This window comes from Metarhizium robertsii, assembly GCF_000187425.2.
Source record: "Metarhizium robertsii ARSEF 23 chromosome Unknown MAA_Scf_5, whole genome shotgun sequence".
Taxonomy (NCBI): Eukaryota; Fungi; Ascomycota; class Sordariomycetes; order Hypocreales; family Clavicipitaceae; genus Metarhizium; species Metarhizium robertsii.
The window spans coordinates 1543658-1558594 of NW_011942193.1; the positions used below are offsets into that span (position 1 = coordinate 1543658).

Sequence of the window (14937 nt, forward strand, 5' to 3'; positions counted from 1 at the left end):
AACGTCGCAACGCCGACGGAACGGGCCCAGGTCGTGATCGGCACGGCTGCAACATGGTGCTCCGTGTGATTTGCGCAACTCGGCACGGCGGTTTGATGATGATGTTCTCGAGCGATGCGCACGTGGTTCATGCCATCCGCAGGACAGACTAGGTTCCCGCTTGTCAGATACTTCACGATGCAAGGATGCTGGATATGAAAGTTGCTGCCGTTATGCGCTCCTCCAACTCGCGCGGCACCAGCCCAAATCCTGCACAAGAGCAATAACAGTTGAAGCAGACGCACCATGATCCCATTCCCGAGCCAAACGTTTCCCAAACCACCCCTACCCATGAACCACGCCCCTGAGGCGCAAGTGGAGAAGAGTCATCCGTTGCCTCGCGTCGGGCATGATGCCCAAGTGAGCCAAGGTCGCCGTCTCTCCCACAGTGTGGCACCCTCCTTCTCTCTTCTTGCATTTGGACATGTTGCCGCTTCCAAGTCGTTTGTTTCTCGGCGCAAACAAGCAAACAAGCACAATCACAATCACAATCATGCAAGGCTAACCCACCGGCACGGCCCCCTTGTCGCCCTCGACTCCGTCCCAACTCAATGGGCGATCGGCGCAAACGACAACCATGTACAATGTCCGTATGTAGTTTGTAGATAATTCCGTTTGGTGCGCTTTTGAGCATCCCTGGGCAAGGTACCAAAAGGGTCCATGTGCGGTCTCTTCCGGATAAAGAAGCTCAAGATGCTATCCGCCATTCTCGAAGCCTCTTGGCCCCAAGGGCGATCGGCCAGCAAGCTAACCAGAGTCTGGTGTCTCCACACACAGGTCGATAGTCCGCGACCATGAGAAGCTTCCAAATTGTTGGTGACGTACCGGCCATGCGTGCCTTGACCTGAACCCCCAGCGTAGGGACCGCTGGCCATATCGCGCTCCCGGGGTAGAATTGTACATGCTACTATTCCAAAGAAGCTGTTTTTTTGCCTCGGCCACCAAGCATTGGCATGTAGCCGTCGCTCCCTCACGGAGTCACAGATCCAAAGGCTCTTGTTTCGGCACGCGCAGGAGGAGCTGCGTAGCCCGGGTACATGGTGCCGGGGCCTGATAACCAGACGGATCATCACAATTAACTTTTTTTTCTGCAATGCGAATTGGCCATTTCGAGCTGTTGAGACAGGGCCGCAAATGTACCAGCAACATGAATATGCCGTGTTTTGAATCCGGCCTCTGCCCAAATGCAGATCGAAACGGAATATTCCAGTCGACCATTGACGTGAAATAAGCCACGGCGTCCAGGGCAGCAACGGCCCTGGTCAGGTGGTTTTGAAAAGCGGCAAGAGCACCATGCTAAGACTATTGCCAAACCGGCCCAAGTTGATCCGGAAATAACGCCACGCCTTGTTTAGGAAAAGAAAAAGTCACACGGTCAGCCTCCAACTTGTAGCGTCATCATCACATGGACTCGAAATATCCACAATTGATAAACTAAAACTCTGTACTCCGTACCACGTCTACTACGTGCTTCTAGCTACGTATGTACTACTGAAGCAAGTATGGACGCCGCAACGGCAATTCCGCCATTTCCACCGTGTTCTGAAGGCTCCCCAGGAGCTCGATACAAGGCACAATGGAGCCGTTGGTGAGGTTGACGACTGTTTTCCCGGCAAACGATGGAACCTTGTCGAGGGTCTTTGTAGATGGCGTCGTGGTCGAGCACGCAGACCATGACCGGCCCTCCACTGCGGCTGATGGCAATCTCGGCGTCTTGTTCCAATTCGGCTCCGAGTTCCATGACTCTGTCGACTTGGAGACGATGCCTTGTTCTGTTCAAGATAGTCGTCGAATGGCCGGCCTTGTGCAATGTCTGCGCGAGTGTATTGCCCATGTTGCCGATGCCGATGAAAGTGATACGTTGGAGAGCCATTTGTCGTCGGTTGAATCATGTGGTAGGTTTTCCGTGATATTTTTCTTCCTTTTTTTGGTATTCTTTAGTATCGTATCTTAAAGTCTGTGATTTTGATTGCCATCATTGTCGACTTTGTCGTCTGGACTCTCCTATTTATTCTCCAATACAAGTCACGCCGAAAATCAGCTTGTGCCTCGTTTCCTTCGACTGTTCCACCGATAAATACGTTTGTAAGCGAGTGAGCTGAGTCTTTAGATGAACGATTTACAACTCTCTTGACGGCTTCGTCCTGTTCATAGTTTGGGCTAAACGCCACAAGCAAATTCACAATGTTAGAAATACAGACACCAATGAGTTACACCGTAGGAGCAACAGAGCTCCGATGTTAAACACGCAACGTCATCGCCATAACCACGGCGGATATCAAAGTCCGCACTGCGAAGTCATTATACTTGCTGCAGTCGAGAGCCAGCACGGCCTGATGCTTAGAACTCCGAGGCTGCAAACCGCAACCTATTCTATACGAGAGGTACGACTGGACAGTTCCGCATAGTTTGGACATTCTATGGATGTAGCGACACAAAAGGATGGAATTATTGGGGGCGTACCCTCCTCCAGCAGCGACTACAACGAGCTTGGCCTCGGTGTGACTGCGGCATAAGTTTGAGTTATCCTCCAACAGTTAGTGAGAGGCCGAATTAAGCTTTTTTCCACGGGGCGAACTGTCACACTAGCTTCGAAAGAACAGTTTGCAAATGCAATTACTAGTATAGAAATATAGTAATAAAGCTCAGGTGGGTCTCTGGTGTTGCCGCGTCCGACAAATTTTGTTTATTGTGAGCATATATTAGTGACGTCTACTTGGTCATTTCGTCCTGTTCCTCAAGTCGAAATATACATGAGACTGCGGGCGGTCCGAGGCATTGACACCACAGTGACAAACTGTCCTTGGCAATGTTCATCCTCGTTTGCGGGTACTACTAGTACATAAGACCCTACTATGAAGGCTGACAGATCTTCCCTGAACCAGGGCCAGGGCTCAAGTTCCACTCGAGTCTGAAGACTTCCGCCGTGTCCCAAACAACTGGTTCAGTGGAGAGAGCTGCATGCTCGTTACTCTGGTGGTGGATTCGCCGCCTCAACGAACGAATAGGAGGATGGGTGAGAACGGGTGAAAGACGATCAGACATGTTGTTGTGCTAATGCGGAAATTGGCACTTTATCGATTTATAAATCGAGGTTTTGTTGAATACCTAGTCTCGTCAACGCTTCCCAAGGATGGGTACGCTTCGAAATGAAAGTCGGTATGGGGATATGATAGACGTTAGGTAAACGCTACTTCCCGGCACCCTTGTGCTTGAACCAGGATATCATCACAGAAAAAGACAAAATATCCTCCCCTCTTTTTGACAGAGGGCTAGGGTGACGACCGGGAAACGACAACAGAACGAGCTAGGAAAAGAAAATTAATCCTGGAAGCTTCCTGGGCACAAGCCCCCTCAGCACATGCAGAACTGAGGCATGTTTGAACCGATTGAGACGGGAAGGCTCTAGTCAGCACCAACGTGTTGACAGGCAAGGGCCTTTCACACGCCTGCGGGTGGACTTCTTAACACTACATTGTATTAACCGGGATACTAATGGCGTGCGAGATTCCACCATCCCGTTCCGAATGGTAAGGTGAGCATTTGGTCTCCTCACAGAGTATACCACTTAGGCGACAATCCGCATGAAATGGCCCGTTGTCGCCCCAGCTCCGCCGGAGGAACACCGAGAGCAGCATTGCCTTGAAACGCAAACCTGAGACCTGGCATCATGCGAAACAACCTGTTCGATTCTTGGTACTACTGTGTTGTGCTTCTTCACAGAGTAAAACACAACCGGAACTTCTGCTACAAAAAGCCACAAAAATGCCAGCCAAACTGGTCTAGCCAGGAAGAGAATATCGGTCAACAAGTGACAAGCTGTGATCAGGTTTGTGCCATCTTCCTGTAACCTAGTTGGGTTAGCCACTGCAGAGCATATGGGATTTGACATTCAATAGCCTTCATAGTCCTTTTAGAGGCATGCGAGCAAGTCATGGCGGTGCGATTTTTGCCGCATCAGACTCACATGCTAACGCGAACAGAAAGGTCCCGAGTTGAGGTGGCCAGTGTGCAATTTAAAAAAGAGCTATTGTAATCAAGCCATGTCCAAAGGGCTGTGAAGAGCGGGGAATCAATCAGACCCCTTGGTTTCTTACAGAGTACCGGGTTGGTAACTTAGTTTTAGCATAGAACTTTGAATATGATTTGCAATTTGGCGGCTCCTTTGGCGGCTCCTTGATTGTCGTATCGCCATGAACTGTTGTTGTAATATACGCTGTAAGGCTGGGTTGCATGAGTAACTGTAGTTGGGTTTCATTCAACGGATGTAATAAAGATGTAGTTACCACAAATCGTCTCAAAATGTAACGGGCTTCTGGAAAAAAGTCCTGTGCCTTCTTTCAAAATTCACCTGACCCAAATGACGTTATCCAGTCTTAAAAAACGGGGTCAACTAGGGATCGGTCACCACACTCGCGATATATTTTTGGGGAAGGGGACTTGGACGCAAGGTTTATTGAGGACAGCATGGATGTAACATGCCCTACGCCATCTCATGAGGACTCTCCTCATGATTTGGATGTTGATGAAAGTGGAGCAGTGGCTTGCAGACCCTAGAATATTGAAATGCACAAGCCTCGCACTTTTACGCGCACCGAGGCAAATGAGCGCAAGTTTGGGGAGCGAGGAGTGTTGTAAAGCATGTGCCAGTGTCCGGCAGATCAAGCTGCCAGAGGCCAGAAGTCTCTGGACCCGGGATGAAGAGCCGCAAGTGGTCGTGGTAAACGAGAGTCGCCACGGATGCAGCAATGATTTGGACGAATTGACAGGTTGAGCGTTCGGTTGTGGGCTGATATCTTGACTTGGCTGCAACACGAGCTCCTTGTTTCGAAATTATGGCGCTTCAGACGAGTTGACAGGCGGCTTGATACTGAAACCTCTGCCGCGTAGCATGATGCCGCCTCGTCTGAAGAAGAATCGAGCCCTAGGTCAAGTGTCGATTGGGACATCCGAAACAATGTCATGGTCCCAAGTCATTGGCGAAGTCTGGTTGCCAGAAGGAGCCCTTCCCCGGATTCACGGGTGTACAGTACGGAGCACGCACCCCGCGAAAGGACATCTCACAATTTTTTGCCGCGAGGTAACATGGGTAATCATGGCATCGAACGATGCTAGCCCGCAAAGTAAGATGTGCATGGCCGAAAATTGAATGTCCCAACCAAGTAGAGGATTGTCCTCAAAGTTCCTCACGCTGTCAGAGAGCAGCTGAGCGTTGAGCCAATGGATGCTGAGCAGAACACATGCACAACCATGTGGTTGTTTGTGGAGGAGAGCCAATTGCAATCGTGGCAAGGACACGAGCGTCGGTTCGAAATGACTCGGATGAGATGTGTCCGCGTGGGAGTTGGAGGACGCGAAAGAGTGATGATGAGTAAAAAATCAAATCAGATTTGCAGACGGACCAAAATGAACGTCTTGGGGCGCTTGGCTCGTCGCTTCTATAGGTAGATGTTCCTTCCCAGAACCCAGCTCGCGCACCTGAGGCTCTCAATGGAGGGAAGGCACCGATACGGCCGACCAGTCAGCGTGCAACTTACGCATGCAGTCAGGTTTTTGACCAGTGACAGGTTGTGCCTGGGCACCATACTCCGTGCGTTAGCCGCTGGGGCGCTCTTCAACTGGTGGCAGCTTGGAAATGCTGAACCTGACTGGACAAAAACTACTGCGTTCTATCCCACAGCACTGGCCTATGAAGAGATCAATGGCAGCCTTTTTGCCACTTTCTCGCAGTCCTCCACGGATCAATATCGCCGCCTCGTATATTCTGCGAATAAAGTTGAAGGAACGAAAGAATCTCCCCGCTTGGGGAGTAAGGAAACATGCCAAACTGGGTGTCCCTTGTCTTGAGGCAGCGCTGAAGGGGCTCGCAATACGATAGTTGCAGTCTTTTCAAGAAACATCGACAATAGAATGGGACCTGACTGGGAAAACTAGCAGCGCCACCAAATGCAACTTTGGGTTCAGGAATGCCTTTTTCCCCATCACGGTTTATATGTCTCTGCGAGTATGTTCTCCCACATGGGAGTGGCTAGGAAACGGAGTATCGGGAACTCTGGCATACAAGGTATGTGCAGACAATGGAGTTGCTAGTTAACCTTCGAGGTGGAACTCAAGCCGTATTAGTGCTGATCGGGATCTGAGATACCAAGACGACTTGATCGCGGTTATTGAACTTTGTTTCTCGCGGGCTGTTTCAACCCCATCCCAAGGCCAAAGCGCACCCGCCAATTTCTGGCTAGGGAGTACCCGCACTGCGATGTCACAAAGAAGAAAACCAAAAAGCAAATTGTAAGGGACATCTCTCGGCCGGAAGCTGATACTACCAAACTACCAGTTGACCCTGTCTCTGCATTTGAAATTGGGACAAAGCCCCCGGAGCACAGGATAGTGCGGAGGGACACGACGCTGGGTCACCACATGCATGTCTCACAAAAATACTGCTGAACTGCACAATACACGCGTAGTACTCGGTAGTCTCCAGCGGCTCTTCTCGCGGTCGAGCTGGTGAGCACCTTAGGTACCTGCAGTTACTTTGTTCCTGCATCAGGGACGGGGCATATGGGAGAACTTGCGGAGTGGTCGCCCGAAAAGCAATCAAGTATTGACAACGCGGCCTGCCAACCTCTTTCCAGGAAGTGGCTGGGCCAAGAAACAGTGAATGGTCAAAGGGTGCCGAGATATTGGCATGTTTTGCTCCGGATAACTCCTAATTGCCCTTTGGGCGCAGCGGGGCGCATATATACTCTATCATGCATGAATTACTATCACAACACCGCCGAGCCATGAGTGACGATGGGCTACGGAGTAGACCGATTACCTACCTGCCTGATGACAACTATCGATGACGACTCATGTACATATGTACGGAATAGCCACCATGGTATCTACGATTGGATAGTTTCCAACCAACAGCGTTTTTTTGTTGTCGTACCAGCACAGGCCCTCAGTGCTGCAGCTTATGCGACCCCATGTTGGCCACTTCTACTGGGTCCCTGACAAAGCCACCCATTGAATGGACTGTTGTCAATCCGCAGATTCCATGTCAGTTGTTGTTGTACAGGAACGGAGCGGCGAATTCAGACTTTGACGGTTTGCTGGATGAGGACTCGAGAAGGCGATTCAATTCGTGGTTCCAGCTCGGTTCTCCATGAAGTCTGGCCTGGTGCTCTGGAGCATCACGACGTTGCCGCATCCACCATCAATCGACACCTCTGGCTCCAGCACCAGCCCACCACTGTTGGCCCAGCACACCAGTTGACCCTATGTGCGACATGGGCCGCGTGGTTACACTGCACTGCGCACGAATGCCATGCACGAATGTTGTGGCGGCGTCCGAATTTGGCCCAGACGTTGTACGGAGTAGAGACTAGAGACACTCGAGCTGCCCCTGCCGCCCTCCATCAAGCCCGTCGGGTCTTCAACTGGTGCTTGGCAGACTTGGCACCTGCCTGCTAGCTCCAACTTCACGACATCTGGATTCTCGAAATCATCTTGCCTTGCCCGTCTCGCCTCGTCGGTCTTGCCAGACGAGTTAAATCCTTCCAGTCAGCTCTCCGGCAGTTTGCACAAATGCTGATTACCTGCTGCCAGCCCTTTTACCGGTTCTTCGATGTTGACGCTGTACGGAAGACGGCCAGTATTTACTATCGCGCTATGCTCGTGGCTATTGTATTAAATTGCGGGCATGTGTCTCCTTGTTCCTCGTCCTACGAAAATACACATGGTATCCCATTCTTTGCGGCTAACACACGGTTAGATGCTGAAGGAAGCATCGACCTTTTAATTTGACAGAGGCTTAGGAATCTGTCAGGGCATCTCCCCAGATGGCGTTGCGCCTCATCGTCACTATGCGGAGCTCGGTTTCGCCATGGCAGTATTGCACCGCGATTGGAGGCGCGTTTGAAGCACAAGCCATACATATTTGGGGGACCTTGTGCTTCCACTCTTCTTCTGTCCTGTCCTGCCTCGTCCTGTCAGGGGCTCGGAGCTGCAGCCAACTGGAGACTGCCTTGTTGCTTCTTTGGAGGTCATGTTGCCCCTCGGCCCGCTTCGATCAGTTCAAATCGCCTATTCCTCTGGTTCAGCTCCATCAAAAGCTCCTCCAACCCAACCTAGCCATCTATCACGATATTATTGCACTGACAGAGCTTGTCGTGTTGGCATGCCCGCAACTTGTGTGCCCGAGAGACGAGCAAGACGAGCATTGGCACGGAGTAGTTGCTTGGCGCATAAACGGGGGCACCAGAGCATCTTCAAGACAAGATCTCTCGAGTGGATATGAAGACTTTTTGGCGGGGTGGCAGGTCAGGGTGTCTCCATATTATTCGTCACCTCCGCCAGGACGCCCAGGACCGTCGCCTCCTCATCACATCCGCCCAGGCACGTAAATAACCCCTGCAGGATCCCATGAAGACTGCCTGCCAGGGGGTGGTTACTCAAGATGTTCAAGTGCATGGCCTCGTGTACGCTAAACTAAACCGACCCGAGGGCTCCAGTTATTCAGGGATCAAGCCCACCACCTGCAGACAGGTCGATCCAGACAATGTTCCCGTCCTTGGTCACCAAAGTCTATGTACTAGCCCGTATCGCCAATTCGACTGGCTACTCCGTACTTCGAGCACCGCTGTAAGCCCCCGGCTGCGACGCCCAGTGAGAGAGTGAGAGAGAGAATGAGAGAGGGAAAAAAAGAGTCCAGGCTGGTCGACCAGGGGGGAGGCAACGGGGAACAAGGGACCGGGATATTTGCAAGTGCCCGCTCACACACACAACACCAGTTGATTCTTGACACCTCAAAAGACTCACGCCCACGGCCACCCACTTTGATGTCGAGCACTGTCTCCCGCGGACGGAGTAAACGTCCGAGTACTTTATGGTCCTCCTTCGCCCTCCACCCATCACACCTGTTGCTTACTTCACCAGGCCCAAATTGCTTTACGTTGACCTATTTCCATACTATTCCTACACTCCTTTTACAACGAATACTTGCCCTTCGAAGCCGAAGCCCGTCTCACCTTGGCCCAGTGTCGTCGACATAACTGTATATCAAAGGAGCCATGTCTGTGACTATAGGGTTGTAAACAACCTCCTCGTGGTTTCTTCGGCGTTTATATTCGTGCTACTCTCAGCACATTCTTACTATACTTCTTACTTCTGTTTTCTCTTTACATATTAAGGGCTGTCTGATAATTGTACCCGAATACTTGCACCTAAATTCGTCGAAATTTCGCCGCCGGATACTGAACAGGGTGTGGGCACACGCATAATACATCATCGCTTGTGCTATAATACTTCACGTCTGGGACCGCGAGCAACATCTACTAGTGTGGGAAAACGACTACAATTACCATCGTACTCCACTGACTATAAGTCACCAACATTGCATCGGCCAATTCACCTATAACAAGAGTTCAAAGGTCTTGTGGGAGGGAATCGAGACCTGTTAAGATGGTCAATCTAACTGGGGTGAACCTGTGTCCCCCGCCATTTGTCGATTCGAATCTCTATTTACACAGCAAAGGATGTATGCAACTCTGACCACTTGCTATCAGCCTGTACTTCTCTGGTATACTCGCTAACATGGAATAGACCTAGAAGGCCGGCTATGTCAGAAGGTTGCAGATGACCTGAAATGCTGCCTTCCTTGTCCGATGACGGACTGGATTTACCCAGACAGCTTCAACTCTATGACTGTGGCGGCTAACTGGATAGCGGCCGTGAGCGCCATATGTTGCGTGTATCTGCTTGCTTCTTGGGCAGCTCTTCCCGTGGACAAGACCAATAGACATTATCTGAGCGTCTGTTTAACTATTGGAGTCCTCCTGATGAATGTGAGTTCGAGCATCGTCCGCATGCCTGGAATATGATATCGCGTCAGATACTGACGAGACTTTCTCAGCTCGGATTCGTGATCCCTCTGGCTGCTCGTCCTGATCAGTGTTATGATAAAATTACTCCCCATAGCATGTCAAGCAGTAAGGTGTGCGGTGCTTCTGGTAGTTTCCTCCTCTTGGGGGGCTGGTGTGGTGTTATGTGGGCTTTCTTGCGATCGCTCTCCCTCCATCTTCAGATTTGTTGGCAGGTTCTTGTGGGACGAAGCTTCATGATATTTGCTCAGGCTGCCGGCTGGGGCATTCCCTTACTCGGCATCACCTTGGCTCTCGTCTTCAGCGGTGTTTCTTTTCGATTTGGTTCAACGTGCCACCTCAATCACAAGAACAGTCTCGCCGATGTGTGGATCCCGCTCCTCATTTTTGCTGGCGCAACTGTGATTATTACGTTTGCGACATTTGGCTACTGCGTCAAAGTTTACCTGGCCTCCTTATACGACAACTCTGCCTCAACGGAAGGGTCGAGCCTCCCGGCATACACTAGCAGCGTCAGAACGGTGTCCCCTCGCCAAGCTTATCGTCGTGTGAAACGGGTTATTGCCTTGCAATGGCGCGGCATTGCCATCGTCCTGATCATCATTGCCGATGTTATCTTCTTCTCGGTCATCTTCGTGTTCCAAGACAACGTTGTGCAATCGGTAACAAACGACCCCAGCATGGCAAAAGATTGGGTAACTTGCCTCATTGGTGCAGGGGGTGACAAGAATCAATGTCTCAAATATGCGGGCTCCATTGTCGTTAACGAAGCCACGGTCACGGCTGTGTTACTCTTATTGGGGGTTCGTTGGTTCCCTTTTCTATCCCCGTACCAATTTGTTCTTCCCCTTTGAGGCGAATTTGGCGTATAAGCCAGACTCAGAATCTTGCATATTTGACTAACATGATGGGATAGTTGAACGGCATTTGGCTGATGTTCCTATTGGGCCGTATTTCCATGTTTACCGGCTGGTACGAATTGTTCATGTCGTTCCTACCGAGCAGCCGCAGACAGAAAGAGTTTGTGTCTGTGGACGCTCGCCATGATACTAAGAAAGAATTACGCAATTCACGTTCGTACGAAATGCTCTCCAGGGACTCTAGCGTTGTGGTAACACCACTCTCTCCAGTAAAATCGCCATCGCCTGGACGGCGAACCCCTGACTATTTCGGCCAGGCGGCACGGTATAACGCTCCTGTGAGATCATTCTCAAGTCCTCGAGGGCCGCAGACAGCCTCGTGGGATCATCAGGAAACATTTGCGCGACCCGAGCGACCCGAAAGAACCGATCGTCAAGACATGAACCCGCTCGGCATGAACAGAATTTAAAGTCACACAATCTAGTTCTCTTTGTTGCATCTTTTATGCCTTGGAAAGAGAGCTTTTAATGAATCAACAAACTGTTACGAAAGAGACTACGCGAGCGACACCCGTCACCCAAAGACACCTGCGGACGCATTGTCTGTCCACTCGAACAAACACTACCCCGGAATTATACCCGGAGAGCACCGGAATTGGTGCCTACAAATCAAGACTTGGCCGGGCCAAGTCCTAGCACGTAAGGTCTTGATGCTCCCTTTGCATTAGACCGAGGGGGAGACATGACTTGGTCCAGTCAAGATAAAATGCTCCTTGCCAAAGAACCTATTCCAATGAAAATCGTGGCGTCATGGTCGTGACACTTCCTTTTTACGCATAATTAGAGGATTATGGAACTTGCACTCTAGTGGTCTTTTGTTACATGGCTGCCTTGGGAGGTGGTGCCGGATAAATCGGCGTCATAGCAAGTACACGACCCGAGAATAATGAGAGAGCCAAGAACCATCTTGTCCAATATCGCTTAATGGCCACGGAGTTGGAGTGGCTCTACCGGGGATCTGGATGTATAGTAGACCCGAGAGGTGCTGTGGGCAAAGAAGCCGGCGATTCAAGGGCGGGCACACATCTCCTCCGTGTAAATAAAGGCACAGCGGTTCAAATTGGTAACCAGCACCTTGTCCACTTTGTACATAGAATTGATCAAAAAGTCAAATATACAAGTTAATTGGATGACCTGTTGGCATTTCGCCCAATCTTGGATCGGCTTGCCGATGTGGGCAAACGCCGCCCTGGCCATGACTGATTTGTGCGCCAATACGGCAGCTTCTCGCACTTTGCAACATGAATCTAATGCCAGATGTAGCAAGAGCGTACAAGGACGATGGCATATCTGCCTGCTAGCGTTTGGCATACATGAGCAAAAAGACACGTCGTGCTAAATGCTGGGCCGGCGCCCGTATGACTGGAGCCTGGCCATGCGAGGAATAAGAAGAGCCCACCAGACGCAAGTAGGCAGTAGTGCCAGGCTTGAACCAACATTGAACCAGACATTTCCAGAATGTAGGCCAGGCTGACGCGCAACCATTCGCAAGTCTTGCATCAGATTCGCCAACTCACGAGTCAGCCACACCAGTGACACAACCATAGGCATAGGCAAGCAGCAAACCGGAATGTCGCAGCCTGCATCTTTCAGTGACGAGAGACCAGGGTGGCATAATGGCTGCGTTCCAGGCCGCCACCTTTTTGGAGCCTCGGACGCATATTCATTTGGTATTGACGGTTGAGCCTATATAAATCCTGCCTTGTCTATTCTTTCACGGGACAAAGATTGCGAGCTGATGTACTCGTACGAATATACAGGCATACATTCTTTCATTTTCGTCAGCAAGAAAGGCGGCGAGGTTCGTGCCGTGGCAGCAGTTGATTGATCGACGGCGGCGGCACGGGAGCGCCGGATCTGGATGGGCCTGGGGGAACGCGACTCGCAACGTTTGAGACTCGATTCCCAGACGCAAAGGAAAAGGTTTTTTGAATTGGTCGACTTGACTTTTTAGAATCATCCCTCTTTGTTTCCGCTATTAAGAATTCGGCGTTGTATTCGGCAGCAACTGTTCTTTGCCCTACGCCGTTTGAGGGTCGCGTGCCCAACTGCCGTGTTTGAGATTGATACAATACACAGTCTCTCGCCGGGATGAGAGGAGGTTTAAGGCTATCCGGGCCGTATTCTGGCGATGCGGCGTGGGCGGCAAACCGATTTCCCCAAGATGGCCATGGCGACAGATGGAACGAGCCGGAGCCGGAGCGACCATTGTTCTCGTTGCCTGCAACCAGAGCCGCGGCGAGGATTGAAGCGCCAGGTATTGGCCAAGGTGGTGACGGCGGCATTGTGTGGATGAAACAGAAGCAGAGGGCATGGCCACTATGGCGATTTGTGTCACGGAGACCACGAAGATGGATATTCTTGGGTGTAGTCCTCCTCCTGGGCTGCTTTGTTGGGTACTTTTACAGGTCAGAGGTGGCTATAAGTGCGGTTTGGATCCCGGACATGGAGTCAGTATCGTTTGGCAAGAAACCGTTACCGGCACCCCTGGAACGCACCCAGATTACAAACTACACGTTGCCTCTTGTCACCAAGGGTCGGCATATCGTTGACGCAGAGGGGAGGAGGTTCAAGCTGGCATCGATAAATTGGTACGGCGCAAGCGATGAGCTGTTTGTCCCGGGAGGGCTGGACGTGCAGCACCGCAAAGTGATTGCCCAAACAATCAAGAAACTGGGCTTTAACAGCGTCCGACTTCCCTACGCAGATGAGCTGGTTTCCAAAAACCCAGTCATCGACGCCAGGTTGGTCAGGGCGAACGCGGACCTCGTGGGACTCAGGGCGCTGGATATCCTCGAGGCCGTCGCGACAACGCTAACGGAGCAAGGCATCGCCGTGATTGTCAATAATCACATTACGAGGGCGACGTGGTGCTGCGGTGCGAACCCATGCGACGCGGCGTGGGCGAATGACCATCTCCTGGGCATTTGCAAGGTGACACAATCTGAGGATGAGTGGATACGGAACTGGGAGACGGTCATGACGAGATTCACCAACGATCCGCTCGTCATTGGCGTTGATCTACGCAACGAGGTGCGAGGCCTCTGGGGCACGATGCCGTGGCACAAGTGGGCAGAGGCGGCAGAGCGCTGTGGGAATCGCTTGCTGGCCATGAATCCGGACTGGCTCGTGGTGGTTGAAGGGACCGAGTCTGCAAACGACCTGCGCGGGGCGCGGAAGCGGCCAGTGAATCTGGACATTGCGAACAAGCTCGTGTACTCGGCGCATGTGTACGCCTGGTCGGGATGGGGGAGTCTGGGAGGTCGCTTCTCCAAGAGGACATATGAGTCGTTTCGTGAGAGCATGCGCGGGCACTGGGGGTATCTGCTCGAGGAGGGCGTGGCGCCCGTCTGGGTGGGCGAGATTGGCGCGCCGAGGCTGCCGGCGAGTGTGGGCGACGTGCGATATTGGAAGAACTTGTGGAGGTACTTGGGCGAGGTGGATGCGGATTTTGGCTATTGGGCGTTGAATCCGAGGAAGCCCAAGGGGAACGAGAGCGAGGGCTATTCGTTGGTGGAGGACGACTGGGTTGGTGTCGTGCTTGATTATCGGATGATGAGCATGGTGGAGGCTATGAGGAGGGAGTGAGGAGATGCGGTTATTTGATTTGAAGGAACGAACTAGCGCTTGATGTTCCGTGGCTATGTGAACCTGTGGCAGCGTTTTGCGAGTCTGTTGGGCTCATGGTCTCGCGGCGTCACGTACTTAAGTATGTACAATGTATCTCCAGCCCTCGTGGACCGTATCGGTGCTTTCAATGTCCAATGCTCCTTCTTCATAGCCCCTCCTCCCTGGTTCGAGCTCATGTTCGAGTGCGGGCAGTGACAGCTCGGATCCACCCCGCCGCCTGCCACCCGCAATGGCCATCTCCATGTCCCACATGGCCATGTGACGACAACCCTCCAACCGTGAACCTCGAACCACGTTTCCAACCGAACATCATCACCCAAAGATATAGACAACATTTCAGCCCCGTGTCTTGCCAAAAAAAAAAAAAACTCGAGCTGCATCTCCCAACCCGATATTTGGCCGAGCCCGACACTGCATCCCGGACGGACGGACTCCCTATTTTGCTTTCGCCGCCTGTTCCTTGGTGATATCGGCAATCAAGACAC

At 51.7% G+C, this 14937-nt stretch overlaps 3 protein-coding genes across 3 annotated transcripts; 2 read left to right on the forward strand and 1 right to left on the reverse strand.

The window, feature by feature from the left end:
* Positions 1-1516: 1516 nt before the first annotated feature.
* On the reverse strand, positions 1517-1912 carry MAA_04186 (NAD(P)-binding domain protein; the record flags this gene model as incomplete). Its single annotated transcript, XM_007822184.1, has 1 exon — positions 1517-1912. The coding sequence occupies one exon, from the start codon at positions 1910-1912 to the stop codon at positions 1517-1519; it is 396 nt and encodes a 131-aa protein (XP_007820375.1).
* Positions 1913-9898: 7986 nt separating this feature from the next.
* Positions 9899-11232, forward strand: MAA_04185 (G-protein coupled receptor; the record flags this gene model as incomplete). Its single annotated transcript, XM_007822183.1, has 2 exons — positions 9899-10705; positions 10819-11232. The coding sequence occupies 2 exons, from the start codon at positions 9899-9901 to the stop codon at positions 11230-11232; spliced, it is 1221 nt and encodes a 406-aa protein (XP_007820374.1).
* A 1681-nt stretch (positions 11233-12913) lies between these two features.
* Positions 12914-14410, forward strand: MAA_04184 (glycoside hydrolase family 5 protein; the record flags this gene model as incomplete). The annotated part of the gene is made up of 1 exon (XM_007822182.1): positions 12914-14410. The coding sequence occupies one exon, from the start codon at positions 12914-12916 to the stop codon at positions 14408-14410; it is 1497 nt and encodes a 498-aa protein (XP_007820373.1).
* Between the last annotated feature and the right edge of the window lie 527 nt (positions 14411-14937).